The following is a 20,508-nucleotide window of genomic DNA, read 5'->3' as shown; positions in this document are numbered from 1 at the left end:
TTTCGCATCTGTCTTTACACAAAGGGAAAAAAACAGACTAACCTACCAAGAACAGTGCCATAAAAAAACAGAATAGAAACGCAAGTTAAGATAGGCAAGAAAACAGTAAGTGAGCACCTGTCCAGCCTAGACAAGTTCAAATCACCAGGATCAGATGGATTACACCCCAAGGTTCTCAAGGACCTGGCAGATCTCAGAACCACTGAACTATATTTTTCAAAGATCCTGGAGCACTGGGGAACTACCAGAAGACTGGAAAAGAGCTGATGTAGTTCCCATCTTCAAAAAAGGGGAAAAAATGGATCCAGGAAATTATAGACCTATCAGTCTGACCTCAATACCTGAGAAGATTCTGGAAAAGATAATCAAACAACGAATCAGCAAACACCTAGAGGCAAACAAAGTCATTACTAACAGCCAACATGGGTTTGTCAAAAACAGATCATGCCAGACAAATCTTATTGCATTTTTTGACCAAGTGACAAAATTAGTGGATCAGAGGAATGCTGTGGATATAATTTACTTGGATTTCAGTAAGGCATTTGATAAAGTAGATCACAACCTACTACTTGATAACATAGAAAAATGTGGGTTAGACAGCATCACCACAAGATGGATCCGTAGCTGGCTGACAGGCCGTACTCAGCATGTGGTCCTCAATGGAACTGCATCTACATGGAGGGAAGGGTGCCCCAGGGCTCTGTTCTGAGCCCAGTGCTCTTCAACATCTTCATCAATGATTTCGACAAGGGGATAGCTGGGGAACTCATCAAATTTGCAGATGACACCAAGCTGGCAGGAATAGCCAACACTCCAGAAGACAGGCTTTTGATACATGAGGATCTGGACAGACTTGAACACTGGGCGCTATCTAACAAAATGAAATTCAATGGTGAAAAAAGTAAGGTTCTACATTTAGGCAAGAAAAACCAAATGCACAGGTATAGTATAGGGAATACCTTGCTCAATAGTAGTAACTGTGAGAGGGACCTTGGAGTCACTTAAATATGAGCCAGCAGTGTGCTGCAGCTGCCAAAAAGGCCAACACAGTGCTAGGCTGCATTAACAGAGGGATAGAATCAAGATCACATGAAGTATTAATACCACTTTACAATGCCTTGGTAAGGCCATACTTGGAATAGTGCATCCAGTTTTGGTCACCGTGATGTAGAAAGAGTATAGAGAAGAGCAACAAAGATGATTAGGGGACTGGAGGCTAAAGCATATAAGGAATGGCTGCTGGAATTGGGTATGTCTAGTTTAATGAAGAGAAGGACGAGGGGGGACATGATAGCAGTGTTCCAATATCTCAGGGGCTGCCACAAAGAAGAGGGAGTCAAGCTATTTTCCAAAGCGCCTGAAGGCAGGACAAGAAGCAACGGATGGAAACTAATCAAGGAGAGAAGCAACCTAGAACTAAGGAGACACTTCCTGAGTTAGAACAATTAACCAGTGGAACAACCTGCCTCCAGAAGCGGTGAATGCTCCAACACTGGAAGTTTTTAATAAGAGACTGGACAGCCATTTGTCCGAAATGGTATAGGGTTTCCTGCCTGAGCAGGGGGTTGGACTAGATGACCTCCAAGGTTCCTTCCAACTTTATTGTTGTTGTTGTTATTATGAATGGACCAGCCTTTCTGGAAAATTGATAACTAGATGGTCTCCCTTGGTTCAAGCAATATGTGCAAGAATGAAGGAAGATTTATCTTATGATTTAAAGGCATTGGTATGGAAGCCTGGTTGGCACAAAAAGAAAGCCAGAGTTAGATTTTAAAAAAAAAATGGGATTTTTTGATTCATGATAGAGGATCCTAAAGTCTCAACTAATGGGCTAAAGGGAGATTTTTAGATGAAGGGAAATATGATTATTGGATTTAAATATTCTTTTTAAATGATAAAAAATAAGGGATTAATTGGCTTAATATTTAGGATTTAGACTTATAAGGGAAATGAAAACTAATTATTAAGAATTAGCTTCGAACTATTGTTTAGCCCAAATAATATAGATGATGGACCTGAGACAATAAAGGACACTCTATCAGTTAGTGATGATGTATTAGGATGAGAAATAGAAAATGTTTATGAAATAAGAATATACTTAAGTAAGTAATATGTATATTCTAGATATGATAACTTTTATGTACAGTAGTGAAATAAAGGAAATTTGGATTACCCAAAATTCAAATACTATGGATATTAAAGGTTAAATTGGAATATTGTAATTAAAAATTAGGTAAAACTTAAAAACAGGATATGGATATGTATAAGCAAAAAATATATTGATAAAGATTTTAATTAACTTTGTTATAATTAAATATCTATTAGCCTAAATGTGATATAACAAATGTTAAGGGAAATAGAGAAGGAATTTCTGATGATGTAACCTGAAATATGTACTAAAGATTTGTTATTGAACCACTGATTACCCAGTCACCATGCTGCTTTCCAAATACTCAATGTAAAATTTGAAAACCAATAACATTTTTTCAAAAAAAAAATTCAGATGCTTAGCAACTGACTCATATTTATGAATTTTGCAATCTTTTGACAAGCAAAGGCAATAGGGAAGCCAGGTTCATTTAATAACTATGTTACTAAGTTAACAACTGCAGTGATTCATTTAACAAATTTGGCAAGAAATGTCGTAAAATTGGACAAAACTCACTTAACAAATGTCTCACTTAGCAACAAACGTTTTGGGCTCAATTATGGTCATATGTCAAGGACTAGCTGTAGTCCTTGACATATGTACCAGTACTAATATAATCCAGAGCATGTTACTTTCATCTTGTTGCTGAAATAATATTTGTACACAATCCACTGGAGGAAAAAGTATCTTTAATAATACATCGTCTATGGAGATTCTCAATAATCCAGATTATGGTTGTCACAAATGTGCTTTTCAAAAAGCAACTGGACTTTGCTTTTTTCTTTGAAAGCATTTCGCTTCTTATCCAAGAACTGAATTTGGTGAACTGAAGAAACTTATTAGATGAGAAGAGAAACATTTTCAAGAAAAAACCCCAAGAAATTTTAGTTGCCTGTTGAAAAGCATCTTTGGGACACTGATATATACAGTTTTTTAAAGTAATTATTAGATGAATAAAGAGAGAATGAATGAGTTGAACTAGAACTACTATAAATGCCGGCGTATAAGACGACTTCCTCGAGCGCTGAAATCGGCGCCAAAGACGGGGGTCGTCTTATACGCCGGAAATACTGGTAGTTTCCGGCGTATAAGACGACGTTCTAGGAATGCGGCCCGGCTATAAAGACGGGGGTCGTCTTATACGCCGGGTCGCCTAGTACGCCGGCATATACGGTAAGCTAATACTTGAAAAAAAAAAGAGAAATACAAGACAAAATAGATCTTCCTCTAAAGCAGCAATCCTCAACCTTCCTGGCATAAGGGAACAGTTTCGGGGGGGGGGGAGGGAATGGTTTCATGCACAACCTAGATCCTGCACATGCACAGATGAAGCTTTGTTTGCTTGCCCACCACTTTCATGGCCTGGTTCCTAACAGGCCATGGACTGGTACTTGTCCATGGCCTGGAGTTGGAGATCCCTGCTCTAAAAACTAAATTATGAAGGAGACCTCAATGCTTGCTGGAATGTATATCATATGCAATTACTGATACAATATATCACTGCAATAATCACTGCAACACATAACCATGGTAACATTTAAAATACTATGGTCTAATAAAACTATTAAAAGAGGAAGGGAACAATAACAAACTATAGTTTAATCACTACACAATGCAATATATAAAATTTGGATGGAAAACAATACTATTAATATTATTTTGAAGAATAGCATTACTACTTTGTAGATGAAAATGATATGTTCAATGTTAAACTGGAGTTTTATAAAGAAGAATATGTGAAGATAGCAAGACGAAGGAACAGCATTCAAATGGTCTTTATTGAAATTAGCCAATTTTGTATCCAATTGTCACTAAAGTGATTTTAGTTACTTTTAAAATATAATATAAATCCTAATTACTGGCAAAGCATCCTAATTCAAGAGATATGGCTACTTTACTTGTAATGTATTCTTTCCACTCTTCACATGTTTTTAAACAATTCTTTAAAGATTGTTGTGTGTCACCCAGAACTCCCTGCAATGAGATAGACAGCTATATAAATAAATAGCTGATTTTAAGGTTGTGAGTTTTGATATTCAAGTTAAAAATAAATTTAATCTAAGAATTGTAAACCGTTAAGATGATTTTGTGTAACAATAAAAACAAAAATAACCCTTTATTTTTAAAGTGAAAATATTTAAATGAGGCATTAAACCAGCGGTTCTCAATCTGTGGGTTACGACCCTTTGAGGGGGTCGAACGATCCTTTCACAGGGGGTCGCCTAAGACCATCGGAAAATACATATCTTAGGAACCAAGACACTATAGACTTTCCTAGCTTGGAGAAGTAGGAAAAGGGAGGGGGAAGGGAGGAATCAGGAAGAATTATCCTCCTACATTCAAGGCATGACTGGGAGATACCAGACCCTAATCAACCTCTGCATTCACCTCGCGGCTGAAGCCTCTGCAGCCACAGTAGCGGCGAGGAGAGCCAAGCATTCCCTGGCAACGGCAGCCGTGATCCTCTTCTCTGTCATCAGCCATTTTTGTCTGACATAATGAAAAAAAGCTGCAGAGTATTGTTCTAAAATGGGGGGGGGAGTTTAGGAGGAAAAAGGTGGAAATAATTTAATCAATCACATGACTTGACAGGATTTCTAACCATTTATTTTATCGTGCGGCGAAATTGTATCTGTGGAAAAGCAGAGACCCCCCCCCTCAATATTCCCATGTCCATAGAGAAGCTAATAGATGGGGCAATAGAAAAAGCATCTCAAGGTAAGCGTTTCCTTGTGGAAGGCATATTTTGACTAAAATTTGCTTCATCCTGTACCCCTTGGCCTGGGAAGACCGGGGGTTGCTGGTTTTTCACGTGGCTTCAATGTCCGAGAAGAGGATTGGGTGATGATGGAAGGGACTTTGTCGTTGGGGCTACTTCCCCCAGGTTCTTTTGCTGGAGCTGCAAAAAAGCCACATGAGCGGTGTCCCTCATCTTTCTGGTCTGTCCCTCCCGAGGTCTTAGGCATGAGTGCCGCGCAAAAGGAAGCGTGGGACGATACATGGCGTGAAGGCGCCGTGAGCAAATCCTGGGAGCAGGGGGGAAGTCCCGAAGGTGAAACTATGTACAATGGCACTTCAAACGAAACACAAAAGATGAAGAGGAACAACAACCCATCAATTGTAACTTTGAGCTGACTCTCTTCGGAGACACTTGAAGTTAAGAGGGTTGTGTGAGTGCAGGCAGGAAGGAGGGACACTGTGAGCGGAAAAGGAAGGGGCCAGGCTCTCGCTTGGCATTCTTCAGCTCCTTTCCTCCCCATGGAGTGAAAGGAGCATGGAAGAAGGGCAGCCACATGCGGGGTTTCTGCCGCTCAGACTTAACTCTTGAGAGCAGATCCTTCCCTCTCCCTGCTTGGAGGAAAAAACTTCTCTGGCTTGGATGCAAAACGCCGGAGTAGCGAGCATTGGCAGGCTGTGGAGAAATTATGGTGGTCCTCGTCAGTTAAATTGGAGTGGGGGCTAATTAATTGCCATCTTTCCCCTTGGAAGTTTTATATCGGTTCATCTTTCCTTGCCAGGTATGAGCTTACCTTACAGAGGCTTGGGGCCCAATTCTCCACCATTAATTTGCAATTCCGATCAAATGTCAGCATCAAAAATGATAAAAATTCAACATAATTCACAGGATTACCATTATTTTTTTACACAATGCATTTGAATATTTAAAAGAAGAGGGAATCTGACTTGAAGTCTTTGGACTACAATGCCAAAATTTCATTTATTTGTAATTAGAAATAAATATTTCACAATATATAATTACATATTGTTTTTGTGATTAATCACTATGCTTTAATTATGTTCAATTTGTAACAATGAAAATACATCCTGCATATCAGATATTTACATTACGATTCATAACAGTAGCAAAATTACAGTTATGAAGTAGCAACAAAAATAATTTTATGATTGGGGGTCACCACAACATGAGGAACTGTATTAAAAGGTCGCAGCATTAAGAAGGTTGCACTAAGGTGCACTAAACCCAGGCACCCCTCAGAAATATAAAATTCCTTTCTAAACTATTCTCACAATAAAGTCTAATCTTAAATCTATAATAGTTATATTTCAAAAAGTGTCTTAATGCTGTAAGCCTATATATCCCAAGCCTATGGTTTCATCTGAATCTAGTTAGGACAGCAAAAGTCACTATAGGTAGTCTTCGACTTATAATTACTTAATGATGATTCAAAGTTATGACGACCTTGTAAAAATGATTTACAACCTATCCTTAAAGTTACAACTGTTACACCATCCCTACAGTCACATGATGACAATTTGGGCACTTGGCAATCAGTTTGCATTTACAGTTGCAGACTTCTGCAGTCATGTGATTGCAACTAGTGACTTTCCCAGACAGTTTCTGACAAGCAACATCAACTGGGTGAAGCCGAACCCGTCCAGTCATGCAATTCACTTAACCACCATGGTGATTCACTTAAAGATCATAGTAAAAATAGTTGTAAAATCTGGTCTGGTCATATGACGACTTGTTAAAAACAGCATCACTTAGCAACCAAAATTCCGGTCCCAACGGTGATTATAAATTGGGGATTATCTGTACAAAGTTAATAAAGAACCAGTAGTATTTATTTTCAAGTGCATTTAACACTTAAGCTCAGTGCTTAAAAGACATCGGAGAAGGTATATACTCCAGCGGTTCAAGTCCTACCACTGGGAGACAGTGAGTTCCTATCATCTTGCATCAGCTTCTGTCAACCTAGCAGTTTGAAAGCATGTAAATGCAAGTAAATAAATAAGTATTACTTAGATGGGAAGATAACAGCGTTCCATGTTTCACTGTACACTTTGCACTGTGGCATGATGTCATGCTGATGATATGACCACATAAATATCTTCAGATAGCTCTGGCTAAATGACTTAAAAGAAACAGAGATGAACAGCATCCTCTAAAATCAGCTACAACTAGTAGAATAAAATCCGCAGGGACTCCTTTACCTTTAGTTTTTATTTAAAATAAAACAGCAATTACACTTCAAACACTAGCTAGGTTAAGTGACCTTAGTCGGAATTTGATTATTGCAAACTTAACTGACAAAAAGAAAGACAAAATGTAAAAACTTGGAAATTTATTTAATATAAAGGAGTAAACTGGAAAAGATATGAAAAAGTGTATGTTGCATTTCTAATTGTTATTTAACACTTTCTAAATATGTTTTAAACTGCATTGGAACAGATTGTACTTTTCAGACACTCAAGATTTAATTTTGAATTTTATTCCATTATATAATGATGAAAACAGTTGGCTTGATAAATAGCTGCCTAAATATTCAAGTTTTCCTTACAAATATAAACTTTAATTTCTTGGGCTAGTGAAAGTATGTCTGAATATCAGGTAAGTTCCTAGAACCAATTAGAGCGGAGATATGCAATTGTAGGGAATATAATATGGCTTATCCAAATATTTAATAATTTCTGCCTTCTGTTCCTTAAACATTATAATTTTTACTGATATGTGCAGGGGCCTGGGAGGTCACACTGAAACTTTTGATAGTTACATGCAATCTTGACATCTGAAACTGCATTCCTGATTTAGATGAAATGCTGAATATGTATCAATATATATCTATATTTTTCTTTCTCAAACCAATAGCATTAACAGAAGAACCTGGTCATTTTTTCTTCCATTGGGCTGACTTTCCATTACCTACATTATGGAAGAAGGAAAGCCTCATTTTATATGTTGTTGTGGGGTTCCTCTAAAGCTGAAATCACATTAGATTTTCAAAATATTTTCAATACATTTCCTACACTTATAACTGAAATAAACTAACAATCGTAGAGCATTACCACACTATTTTATGACCCATTGTAGTAGACACCTTTTCATTTACTGTATAATTAATACAATGTAAATCAAACTGCTTGTTTCTGGGCAGGAGATTAAACTTGGGTAAAATAACATAAAGTGCTTGGTCAGTCAAAGGGTGGTCTCACAAATAAGAATATTCTTCCACAAGAATGGTGCATCCTGAAGTGTTCAAATATCATCATTAGATGTGAAGCATTCATTCAATACAAGAGTAACTATTGAAATAAAAGGCATTCATCTATTACTACTAAATTAATTGAGCAACCTGTGTACTATGGCACAGGACCCCATGATTTGTTTCCTTATTACACAGAATTACTGCAACATGAAGCACACAAGTTCAGCTACATCAAAGTGCTATAGTATATGCACTTTTAATTCATGATATAAAAAGACAAAATATTCATGATGCAAGGAATTTCTTAAAATATTTAATACAAATCCAGAAACTTTTAGGAAAAGGAAAAATTAATGCAACTCAGTATAGTGTCATATTTGTGTAATACCAATATAATCTAAGTGAATATTTTTATTTTTACATTTGGTTCAAAATATTTAAACCACTTAAGTAAAGGTCACCAGAAATCAGAGTTCATACACTGCAATACAAGTTTGTTGTTTAACTGTGATATTATTCTTTCCTAGAATGCTGACGTCAGCGATTGTTTAAAAATGTTTCTTCTCATTTGCAACCCTTACCTTTATACAGGCATCTACTTAAAAGCTGCTCATTGAATAATGAACAGTTTTTTCATCCACATTAGGATTAAAAAATCAACTAGTGAACTGGGGCAACCATATTTATTTGTAATTTTATCAGCATTTGAATTCAGCTCTCCAGACAGAGGCTGAAAAAAAAATCATCCCTCCACAACAGTGAGAGAGAAAGAAAACTAACTGAAGTATAAAATGCAGCACAATTACCCGAAATCTGAATCTGGACCATCTGGAGTCATGTGTTCTGGGTCTGTGCCATTTTCTAAAATAGGAGGCGTTTTCCTGTGTTCCATTGTTAAGCCGTTGACTGATTTACTTGAACTCTGTAATGATGGCCAGGCATCTTTGTTATTACTGTTGGGTCTAGAAAGAGGTGAAAGTAAAAGAGAGTTCAAGTTATAGAGAAAATCTTAAAAATGAAACATTGGGGAAATTATTCCGCATTCCTTAAATGGTGCTGAGGAACAAGGAAATCTTTAACGCAAACTGTAGTGTCTGCATGTAACACTACAGAAGTAAAAGTGGTGAGGGGTTGCATCAGGTAAAGTAGTTACATTTGTATTTGTGTGTATATGTAATGGTCAAGGCAAATCTGGCCATCAAAATCTAGAATCCTCAAAGACTTCACATTGTCTGTTTTTTATTATTTTTTGAGTATGGTTCATCTTGCATCTGATAAATTGTATGCCTACATTCTCAATATGCTTTTTCCCTGTGTTGGCTTCATACTTCTAAAACATATTAGTTATTGTAAACCTGAGCTAACCAACCTTCCTCTTAGTCCCTTCCCATCTTTTAATTCCAACACTTTTACCAATATAAGCACATCTAAATGAATTAGGCTCCTCTGGAATGGAAAAGGAATTAACAGTTTGAACAAAATTGATAACATCATCTTTAGTTATTTAGATGATTTCTATAGCAATACATGAACTTCCATTCATATTAAAAGAAGCATGATTATAGCTTTTTTCTTCTGCTTGTTGATCCAAAGTTTTTCCTTGTTATTTTTAGAAAGTGCTATCTGTATGAAAAAATAAAAGATTTCAGAACCTTATATTGCATGTTACATATGTGTACAGGTAGTCTTCGACGTACAACAGTTCATTTAGTGACTGTTTAGTTACAACGGCACTGAACAAAGTAACTTAGGACTTTTTTCACACAATCACTGCAGCAAACCCATAGTCATGTGATCAAAATTCAAACACTTGGAAACTGACTCATATTTATGATGGCTGCAGTCTCCCGGAGTCATGTGCTCACCTTTTGGGACCTTCTGACAAGCAAAATCAATGGGGAAGCCAGATTCACTTAACAACCGTTTTACTAACTTAAAAACTGCAGTGATTCACTTAACAGCTGTGGCAAGAAAGATCATAAAATGGAGCAAAACTCACTTAACAAATATTTCACTTAGCAACATAAATTTTTGGCTCAACTGTGATCGTAAATCAAGGACTACCTGTATATGCTCCAGCATTAATTTTTTGCAACGTAGAAAGTTCTGGGTTCTCAAGCATTGTTTAAAAGAAATCAATATGAATTGATTTTAAAACTATATAAGCTATTAACAAAAAACACTTTTGACTTCCAGTTTGCCGATGCGGCCGCCACGGATGTTTGGGAGGCCTTGAAAAGGGTCAAAAGTCGCCCTGTAGGGGCGACCAGTGAGGAGGGGATCCCCGCTTGATCGCGGGAGAGTGGTAGTCCTTCCGCTCGATCTGGGGCAGCCCTCCAAACTGGTGGATGAAAGACCAGTCATAGAAATATGGCTCGTCACTAGGCTGCAGACAGCCGAAGTCAAATTTACCACCAGGCAACTATAAAGCAGCGCAGATGAGACTGGGTGAGATCTAACTCTCTTAAATGCTAACTATGTTTTCTACCTGCGTAAGCTGCTCAAAGTACTTTCCCCCCGACTATCCAGGGGAGCAAGAATAACTTGATTCTAAAACGTTGCAAGAATAACTTGATTCTAATTGGATTTTTATCTTTTTAAAAATTTGTGGACTAAAAGATTTTTTATTCTTACTGAAGATCTGAGTTTTTACTTACAAAAAAGAAGTAAAACTGAAAAGACTATAAAAATTTTGGACTTAAAAGAAAACTCTAAATGGTATGGGCGACATCTTGTGGATAAACCCGATATTACAACTTGTTATTGCTTAAAAGAGACTTGGTTTGTAGCCCAGACTATAGATAAGACTTTTGTAACCTTGACAGATATCAGCTGCGAGAAGCCCAGCTGTGTTCTATACTCAGTGATAAAAAATTGTTTTTCATTCTCTGATTATAAAGCTTTTAACTTAGCACACTACTAAGAAAACATGGATGAAGTTCATGAACAGATTCTCTTTATGGTGAAAGCAATTTATGAAACTATTCTTACAGCTACTGATGAAATAAGAAGTTACAGAAAAGAACAACATGTCAGCCTAGATCAGTGGTTCTCAACCTGTGGGTTGGGACCCCATTTGGGGTCGAACGACCATTTCACGGGGGTCGCCAAACAACGCAGTCCGCCATTTTCCCCCCTTTTCCTTAGCTGTGCTACTCCCTTTTATTCTATTGCAGGGGTTCTCAGCCTGTGGGTCGGGACCCCATTTGGGGTCGAACGACCATGTCACAGGGGTCACCAAACAACACAGTCTGCCATTTTTTCCCCTTTTCCTTAGCTGTGCTGCTCCCTTTTATTCTATTGGCTTTTGAAAGCCAATAGAATAGACTCTCTTGAATAGAGTCTAATTCTATTGGCTTTCAAAAGCCAATCGGAATTGTCCAGGCTGTCTCTGCCCTGCTGAGCCCGCCAAAAGTCCCATTCTGCAAATGGTGCTGCACCAGTTGAGTAGTCCTCGACTTACGACCGGTTGAGTAGTCCTCGACTTACGACCGGTTGGGGGTCGCGGCATCAAAAAGGTTGAGAACCACTGTTCTATTGGCTTTTGAAAGCCAATAGAATAGACTCTCTTGAATAGAGTCTAATTCTATTGGCTTTCAAAAGCCAATAGGAATTGTCCAGGCTGTCACTGCCCTGCTGAACCCGCCAAAAGTCCCATTCTGCAAATGGTGCTTCACCAGTTGAATAGTCCTCGACTTACGACCAGTTGAGTAGTCCTCGACTTACGACCGGTTGGGGGTTGCGGCATTATAAAGGTTGAGAACCACTGGCCTAGATATACGAACCCAAACTTTGATCACAACTAAAAAATCAACTACACAGAATATAATAGAAGAACTGGAACAATTAAATACTATAACAGAAGATTCAACTGATCAACAAACACAGTTAATGGAAAACCCAGAAAAGGGACTGACAACATGGAAAAGGGAAAATACTTTTAATATAAACAAGAAGAAACCTGAGGATCAAGAAGAAAAACAAAATGAAGAGAAGATAAACAGTTCAGGACAACTACATCGAGATGGAAAAATAGAGATGATTTGTTAATCCTTTCAAAAAAAATGGCAACCAGATGGCTTTTTCTACTTCAAACAACATACATAACCACACAGGGAGATTTATTTGATGACTTAAAAACACAGACATGGAAGATGAGTTGGCAAAGAAAGAAAGCTAGAATAAGACTGAAGAAAATTGGGATTTTTGACTCATTAGTGAGAATTAAAATAGAACATACCCAAATAGATGTGTATTTTGAATACTAGATTTTGTCATGAGCTGAGATAAAGAAAACTTTGGTCATTTAAAACTTAGAAGTATAAATACTAACAGTTAAATTTGAATATTGATTTGCTTATAAAGGTTAAATGTAAAAGTAATTAAGATATATATAAGCTAAAAATCTATTGATGAATATAAATATGTTTTACTTAGCTGTTATAATAAAAACAATTAGCTTAAATATGAGATAGTAGATATTAAGAGAAAAAGAGAAGAAGTATTAAATGTTGAAATAAGAGAAATTTGGGTTATTAAATTTAAGATATTTGGAAATTAACAGAAAATAATGTTATACTGTATTATCAATTAGTTGATGTAAGATGGTGAGAAATAGAATATATTCAAATGGATAAGACATGTATCCTGAACATTAGATCTTGTGATGAATTGTGATAAAGGGAACTGGGGTTACTTAAAATTTGGAAATTATAATTATTAAATGTTAAATTTAAATATTAAATGAAACTAAACATTGGGAAAAACTAATTAGGACATTGATTGTCTATAAAGATTGAATGTTAAAATAACTAGGAAATGTATAAACAAAAAATTATTGATAAATGTAAGAAAGTTATTTTTATTTAATCGATATAAGAAGAATTGTATTAGTTTAAATATGAGACAGTAAATACTAAGGGGAAAAGAGATGAAATATTTAATGTAATAGTTTGAGATCTGTACTAAAGATACTTGTATGTTATTGAATTATTGATTAACTTAGCCGCCACGTTGCTTTTTAAATATTTAAATGTAAAACTAGAAAATCAATAAAATTTTCTTTAAAAAAAAAACAACCCCCCCACTTTTACAGTTTTCCATTTTTGGGATCTATTTGCTGTATTTTTTCATTGGTGCCTTCATCCTCTCCAGCAATGGAAAAAGGTAAAAAATGGCACAACTGCTTCAGTTCCATTTTTCAAATGGGGAATGACAATCTTCCAAATAATCAGTTATCCTAATCTCTGCTCAAAAGTGCAGTGTTCAGAATAAATTGATACCTAAAAATCTGTTTTTGATTAATGTATTTATAATCACTACTGCTGCAAAGTTTTAATAAAACATGCTTCCTAAAACTATCTTAAACAGAAAATAGCAATCTGACATTTCCTACAGAAGAAGAACATGCAATTTGTGTAGTGGCTTTTCCACAATATATATACATGTGTCATAAAATCTTAGTGAAATATTATTTGGCACAAGTTACATTGATATTTTGAGAAGAGGCCCATCTCTCCCTGCCTCTTAATACCACTTCTTTTAGAAACAAAGATAAATAAGTTAAAGAGCTAAACTCAGTCCCTTTTTAAAAAATGCTACCAAGAACAGCTTACAAGACTCTACATTCCCTTTCATGCTGCTTCCTTTCTTTTAAAATATGATAATGAAGATTTAAATGCTAGGATAGCATAGAAAATTTAGGCAATAAGCTGAGAAAGTCTATCTTTCGATCAAATAAACATATCACAAATGCTAATTTGATGTCAATCAATTCCACACAAAATCATTTTGCAAGAATGATTACGAAGCTTTAGATTCCTGCTTTGTTGAGACAAGCCACGTCAGAATTTCTCATGATTTCAGAATCCAATGCTATTATTTCTCCTTCTCATTTTGTGAGAAAATTTAATTTGAACCTTACAAGATGTTTCCTTCAATATATATTTCTCTCTTGAAACAGATATTAAATAGAGTATAACTAGATAGAACATGATCCAAACAAGATACTCAAAATGAAAAAGATCAATCTGATTGTCCTGTTCACTTGATATCGATTACTTGGATTAAGAAGAAAAGTCTACACCACTGGTGTCAAACTCACCACGTCATACGATGTGTCATGACGTATCATGACTTTTTTTTTTTGCATTGCCAGAACTGGGGTGGGCGTGGCCTCCAAATGATGCAACTGGCGTGTGGGCTGGCAGTTTGACACCCCTGGTCTACGCTGTATTTATTACAAATTTTGCTAATACATTTTTAACTTTGCAAATATTTCATCAACTTTCCTAAATGCCAAGTTCCTTTATTTCTCAAGATAATACTGATAACCTGAATCAACATTGGACAAAATGACACATAAATGTAAGACACTGCTATCTGAAAGTTAATTTGAAAAGTATTTTTACTAAGCCATTAAAAAAAAAAGAACTTATTCTTGATCACCAACCATTTGTTCTAATCATCAACTACTGGTATTTATTGTACCAACTCTATCCAATTATTACATTATTAATTATTTTGCTTTCTCTTAGATTATTAATTAAAAATGTATTTAATAAATGTTTTAACATAGTACTTTCTAAACATAAAATTCCTCATTTTCAAATAATAACAGTGTATCCACAAATTAAGATAAACAGTGAAACTTTTAACTTGAGAAAACTACCCTAAAAAGAAAGATGCACAAACTGTTAAATAGCAGGACTGTGTAAGCCACTTGACGGATAGTTTGCAAAATAACCAAAACATTACAGATAATCCTCGAGTTACAAATGTAATGGAGCCTGCCCATTCCATTTGTAACTCGAGAATTCATGGGAGTGAATCTCGTACCTTGAATCTCATACCTCGAATGCACTGCTAAGTGCATATGAGGTATCTCAGTCTGGGAAAGGCTATTGGGGGCCTAGTGATTGAATAGGTCCCCAAAGCCTCCCTGACCCACTAAGATACCTCATGCTTTCCCCTCCCTTCCTTCCATGCCGGACTCACTTACCTTGCAAAGATCTGTTTCTTCTCTGCCATGGTTTCTGCCTTTGAGGGAGAGGAAAATCAACGGAAGCTCTTTTGCAGAGAATGGGTGCCTGAACTCTCATGAGAACATGGACCCCAGAAACTTTCATTCTGGGGGTGAAAAGTGTTTGCAGTGTCTGTCTCCTGCTTCCCCCCAACTCCTTTCCGCCACCTCCAGAATACTTTTCAACTGGATGGAGACCTTGTGGAGACTGGAAGCTTTGTTTGCCTGCAAATGGGGCACTTGGGAAAAGAGCGAAATGCTCTGTTTCCAAACACCCCATTTGCAGCCATACAGTCTCCCCAAGGTCTCTGTCCAGGTAAAAAGTGTTTGAGCACCTATGGGACACTTTGAAACAAGAGCATTTTAAAGCACCCAATAGGTGCTCAATTACTTTTTACCCGGATGGAGACCTTGGGGAGACTGGAAGCTCCATCTCCCTGCAAATGAGCCGAGGTGGCGCAGCAGTTAGGGTGCAGTACTGCAGGCCACTTTAGCTGACTGTGTTCAGCAGGTCAGCAGTTCGAATCTCACCGGCTCAAGGTTGACTCAGCCTTCCATCCTTCCGGGGTAGTTAAAATGAGGACCCAGATTGTTGGGGGCAATGTAAATATATATATACATTGCTTACTGGTGTACACCGCTTAGAGAGTGCATGCACTTAAAGCGGTATATAAGTCTCATAAATAAATAAATAAATGGGGCACTTGGAAATGGAGGGTTTCACTTTGTTTCAAATCACTCCATTTGCAGGCAGAAAAAAGGTTATAGTCTCCCCAAAGTCTCCGTCTGGATGAAAAGTGTTCCGGCGGTGACTGAAAGGAGTTGGGGGAGAGCAGGAGACAGGCACCCCAAACATTTTTCAACCTATAAATGAAAGTTTCTGGTGTCCGCAATCTCGTGAGAGTTCAGGCATCCATTCTCTGCAAAAGAGGATGGGTGCCTGAATTCACATGATATTAAGGCACCCAGGAGCTTCCATCAACTCTCCTCTCCCTCAACGTCAAAGGAACAGAACAGAGAGGATTTTTGCAAGGTAAGTGAATCAGGCATGGCAGAATGGGAGTGGGAAGCAGTTGTGGGGAGGGGGAATAGAGTGAATGTTACAGAGCCTCTGCAGTCATTCTTAAAGGCGAACTACTGCTGTGGTGCTGCAACATTCGTAAATTTGGGACTTGCTTATAAACACTAGGGGGCGCTTATCGCATAACTTCGAACGAGCACTAAATGAACGCTCGTAACTTGGGGATTACCTGTACTTTAAACTTGCTTCCTGAAGTATTCCATCTACTTGAAGGCTCAGTACAATCACTTTGAAGGCATTCTGATGTCATCTGAACTTCTAAGTGCATGTGGAAAAGACACCTGACTAGGACTGAGACCAAAGAAAAGTGCTGATAGCAGCTGATACTATTGAAACAACATTGGTTGGGGAATTATCCGTAAGTGTATATGCTGAAAATTTCAAATAATGAACATCTGAATGCACTTCCTCTCAAGTACTATAATCTAAAAATCACCAACATACTGTGGCTGAAGTACATAGGAGCACAATTCAAATAAAGTACCAAATGTCAGAAAATTTACATGAAGATTTATTTTATTTTTCAACGCCTCTGTAAAAATGTTACCTCCTTCTACATCTGACCTATTTCTTCAGTTTGCATTACCAAACTGAAGACCAGGTCTACTTCATAATAATAGTTTATAAAACATTTATTCAGAACATCAGTCAAAACTAAAATGAATTCAGATTATACCCCCAAAACCTATCAGCATGATGACTGTGACATTCTATGTAAATGTATATATGCCTAACAGAAAGGCAATTTTCTGTTAAAAAAATTAAATTTAATAAACATATGTACATGTATTTGAAAATATTCCATACTTCTATATAAAAGACAGAACTAACATACAAAGAATAATTTGCCATCTATATTGATTTAAGAAGTCATGCAATAAAACTGTTCAAGAAGAAAAGGAGTTTTGATGGAAAACAAGAAAACTCTGGTAGAGAACCTGTACTTACACATCATACCTCTGTAGAGAAGCCACTTTGTTTTTGTTCTTGTCAACTACACTTGTGGACAACTGGAGAAAGTTGGGGTTTAATTTGTATAGTTCTTGGAGTAACTTCTGTTCATATTCTTGATGCTTGCCAGCCTGAAGTGAAAGAGAAGTCAGAAGTAAAAAAACCTGTTCAATTAAAGCATATACTTTATTCCATTACATACTAGTATCTCCACAAAATAATACTGCACAATACAAAGTCATCTTAAAAGTTCCCAAATCAATATCTATATTGGATAAGATAGCACAAGTGCCAAATCATTACAAATCATTGTCAGAAGTGGAAAATGTGGTTTGTTATACAAATAGTCCTTGTTTAGTAAGCACAATTGAGACTGACAATTTGGTCATTAAGTGAAGCATTCTCTAAGTGAAACCGCAACTAACTTATGATTTTATTTCTCCTTTCCTTTCCTATACCACAAACCCATTGTGTCTCTTATCTGATTCTGATATTATTCAGTTACTGATTTGTTTCTAACTGCCATTCCTGATTTGATCAGTTTTATGCTAGCAAAAAGCACTCATATACTATTTAATTTTGACAGTGAAGTTATTGAAGTGTTGTAGAGATTTTGCCTTTTAGGATCAACTAACAACAGCAATAGATTAGTAGTAAAAAATGGGACAAGGAGGGGACAGTATTTTTATGACATCATACAATTATATTTTAGTATTATTGTCCACAATCTCACAATTTCAGGCCTCTCATGCAAAAATATTACAATATATTAACATTCTCATTCAACTTATTGATATTTTCAGCTAGGACTTTTACATTTCAGAATATTTGATTATCTATTTTATTTATTTATCTACATGACCAGTGCTTTGGATTCATTTCCAAAAAGTTATTTTGAGATTATGCTGGAACTGCAAATGTAAACCTGATTATAACTTCTTAAAGCAGCTATATTATGTTGTGAGAATTGTATTTGTAGCCTTTAGTGCTTTATAGTGCTTAATAGCTCATTTTATAATTGTGCTTTATAGCTCGTTCTTTCTTAATCTGCTAATTTCAAATGAGACTGTGGATGAGAGGAGAGGGAAAAAATTCACTAATGGGAGAACTCAATACCTGTCAGACCTTGAGAGCCAAACCTGACACATCTTTTAGGGCTGGAGACCAAATCAAGACTGGGTTCTCCTAGCTCAGCAGGGGGTGTGACAAGTTTGGCTGACTTGGTGTCAAGGGCAGGAAGACGGAGCAAACCCATTGGTGGATTCTCCATCTCCTGTGCTGGAGAATTGTACCTGTAGCCTTTAGTGCTTTATAGAGCTTAATGGCTCATTTTATAATTGTGCTTTATAGCTCGTTCTTTCTTGGAAATCTCAAATATAGCAATTATGATGGGGGGGGGGGAGAAGGAGCCCTGTTTTGCCATATGGGATCAATCTTTGAAGAATGGCTTAGGACAAAAGCATTAACCCTCAAAATACCTACCTGCATTTCTTCTTTTGTAAAACTGGCTGCTTCATCTCCTAATTCATGTAGGTACATACAGTCTGGCTTTGGACACTGCATGTTCTTCAGAAAATAACTGCAGTACTTTGTGGTTCCTAAAGATGCCTGATGAAAAATGTAGTATGTCAAAAATCTTCAAAGATAACAAACAATATACTGCAGAAGTAGATCTGCCTTCATAAAGAAAGAAGGAAATGTCGTATCTGTTATTTTTTATTGAATGAATAAATGCAAAGTCAATTCTTCAGGATTCAATTATATCACCATTAATTTCTTTAATGTTAAATATTGATATGCCTATATACGTTAAAGAAGAAAAACACTTTACAGGGCTATACTTACTTTTTCACAGGACTGTATACAGGTAGTCCTTATTATATCAACTCCTTCATTCAGCAACCATTTAAACTTATGGTGGTGCTAAAAAGACTTATGAATGTTCTTCGATTTTACAACCATAACATTCTGCAGTAACATGATCACCATTTGTGACATTTACAACAGATTTCCAACAAATAAAGTCAATGGGAAAGCTAGCAGTAAGTTACAAGTCATGGCCAAGTGATGTCATGCTTAACAAGAATGGGTGGTTTGCTTAGTGATCAAAGTAGAACTGATATTAAGACGAGTGTGGTCACATGTTTCCTTTAATAGCCACATTGCTTAATGAGTTGCTAGTCCCAATAGAGGTTGTTAAGTGAGGACTACCTCTACTGAGCTTACCAAGTATGCATGTTATTCTGAAGAATTTATTCATTTATTTATTCAACTTCTATAGCCCAACTCAACCAAGAGACTCTGGGCAGCTGTCTCATTGAGTTCAATGGCTATTACTCCCAGGTAAGTATGAAAAAGTTTTTTGGTTCCTGTCAATCATTAATCCTACAATAGTTTATTGCCATTTAAGCTGAGGTGGTATAAAAGTACATTCATCTCATCCCCAGTTCTCCAGTAAGTATCCACAGTTAGAGAGGAAATGAGAAGGATGAACAAAAATCATTGTATCTACAATGAGGATTCTGGAAAAATCTGTGCCTCAATAAGGCAAAAGCAATATAAATACCTTCTTTTCCTTGTCTGAGTCTTTAGACAACTGGTTCACAGTATTTTCAACTAGATATATGCATTTTCCGCCCATTAGTTTTGCCTTCAGTGCCTGTCTATCTGCCAAATATAAGAGAACCCCCCCTTTGTCTTTCCGTTGGATAAATCTGATAAATTCTTATACAAATGTAAATGCTAAAGTTATAAAACATTTGTTAACATTACCTTAAGTGTTCTTCCATCTACTACCACATTATTAACACATTGTATAGCTCTGAGGGCATCTTCTGACCGGATGTATGTTACATATGCACTTGCACTTGGACCCTAGATTTTTTAAAAAATTTACAAGTCAGATCCTTAAGTACTTAAAATTTTATGAAGCTGAAAGCCAAATGTAAAACTTAAGTAAAAGTTAATTTATAAAAATAAGTCTAGATAAAACTTTCCAAATTACTATTATTTACTTTAAAATTAGTAATAATTGGGACTGCAATATATGATTAATATATAATTAAACTCAATGTAAAAATAAACGTTATTAACAAAGTTATTTTTACATGGAAAAAAATCATCTCAGGTACTGGCAAGAAACATCTTAAAAGCTATTTCTGCTTCATTACACAAATAAAAGAATATTTTAAAATGTGACAAAATTGCAAATCTTAAAATTAATTTGTTTCAAAACCATTGCACACATGGGTAAATGTATTCAACAGACCAAATCATCTAAAATCATAAAAAACTATTTTATGGAAAAACAACAATTTGTTAAAATTCACCTTTAACTTTATGACTAAAGAGATATTTG

General features: G+C 36.2%; 1 protein-coding gene across 9 annotated transcripts in view; it reads right to left on the bottom strand.

Moving 5' to 3' along the window:
• CNOT4 (CCR4-NOT transcription complex subunit 4) overlaps nt 1-20,508 on the bottom strand; it is a 106,355-nt gene that overhangs the window by 40,109 nt on the left and 45,738 nt on the right. For 4 of the 9 annotated variants that reach the window (XM_039354105.1, XM_039354107.1, XM_039354112.1 and 1 more), the window contains exons 5-8: nt 19,923-20,024; nt 18,633-18,758; nt 17,148-17,281; nt 8,904-9,059 (exon numbers count right to left, since the gene is read on the bottom strand). In XM_039354105.1, coding sequence (XP_039210039.1) covers nt 8,904-9,059; nt 17,148-17,281; nt 18,633-18,758; nt 19,923-20,024 — 518 coding nt within the window. The remainder of the gene's footprint in view (nt 1-8,903; nt 9,060-17,147; nt 17,282-18,632; nt 18,759-19,922; nt 20,025-20,508) is intronic. The other 5 variants (XM_039354110.1, XM_039354113.1, XM_039354111.1 and 2 more) reach the window with 3 other exon arrangements.

The sequence above is a fragment of the Crotalus tigris genome, unplaced genomic scaffold (genome assembly GCF_016545835.1).
Source record: "Crotalus tigris isolate CLP2741 ecotype Arizona unplaced genomic scaffold, ASM1654583v1 scf7180000018548.2558034, whole genome shotgun sequence".
Classification (NCBI taxonomy): Eukaryota; Metazoa; Chordata; class Lepidosauria; order Squamata; family Viperidae; genus Crotalus; species Crotalus tigris.
This window is presented reverse-complemented; position numbering and strand designations above follow the sequence as displayed.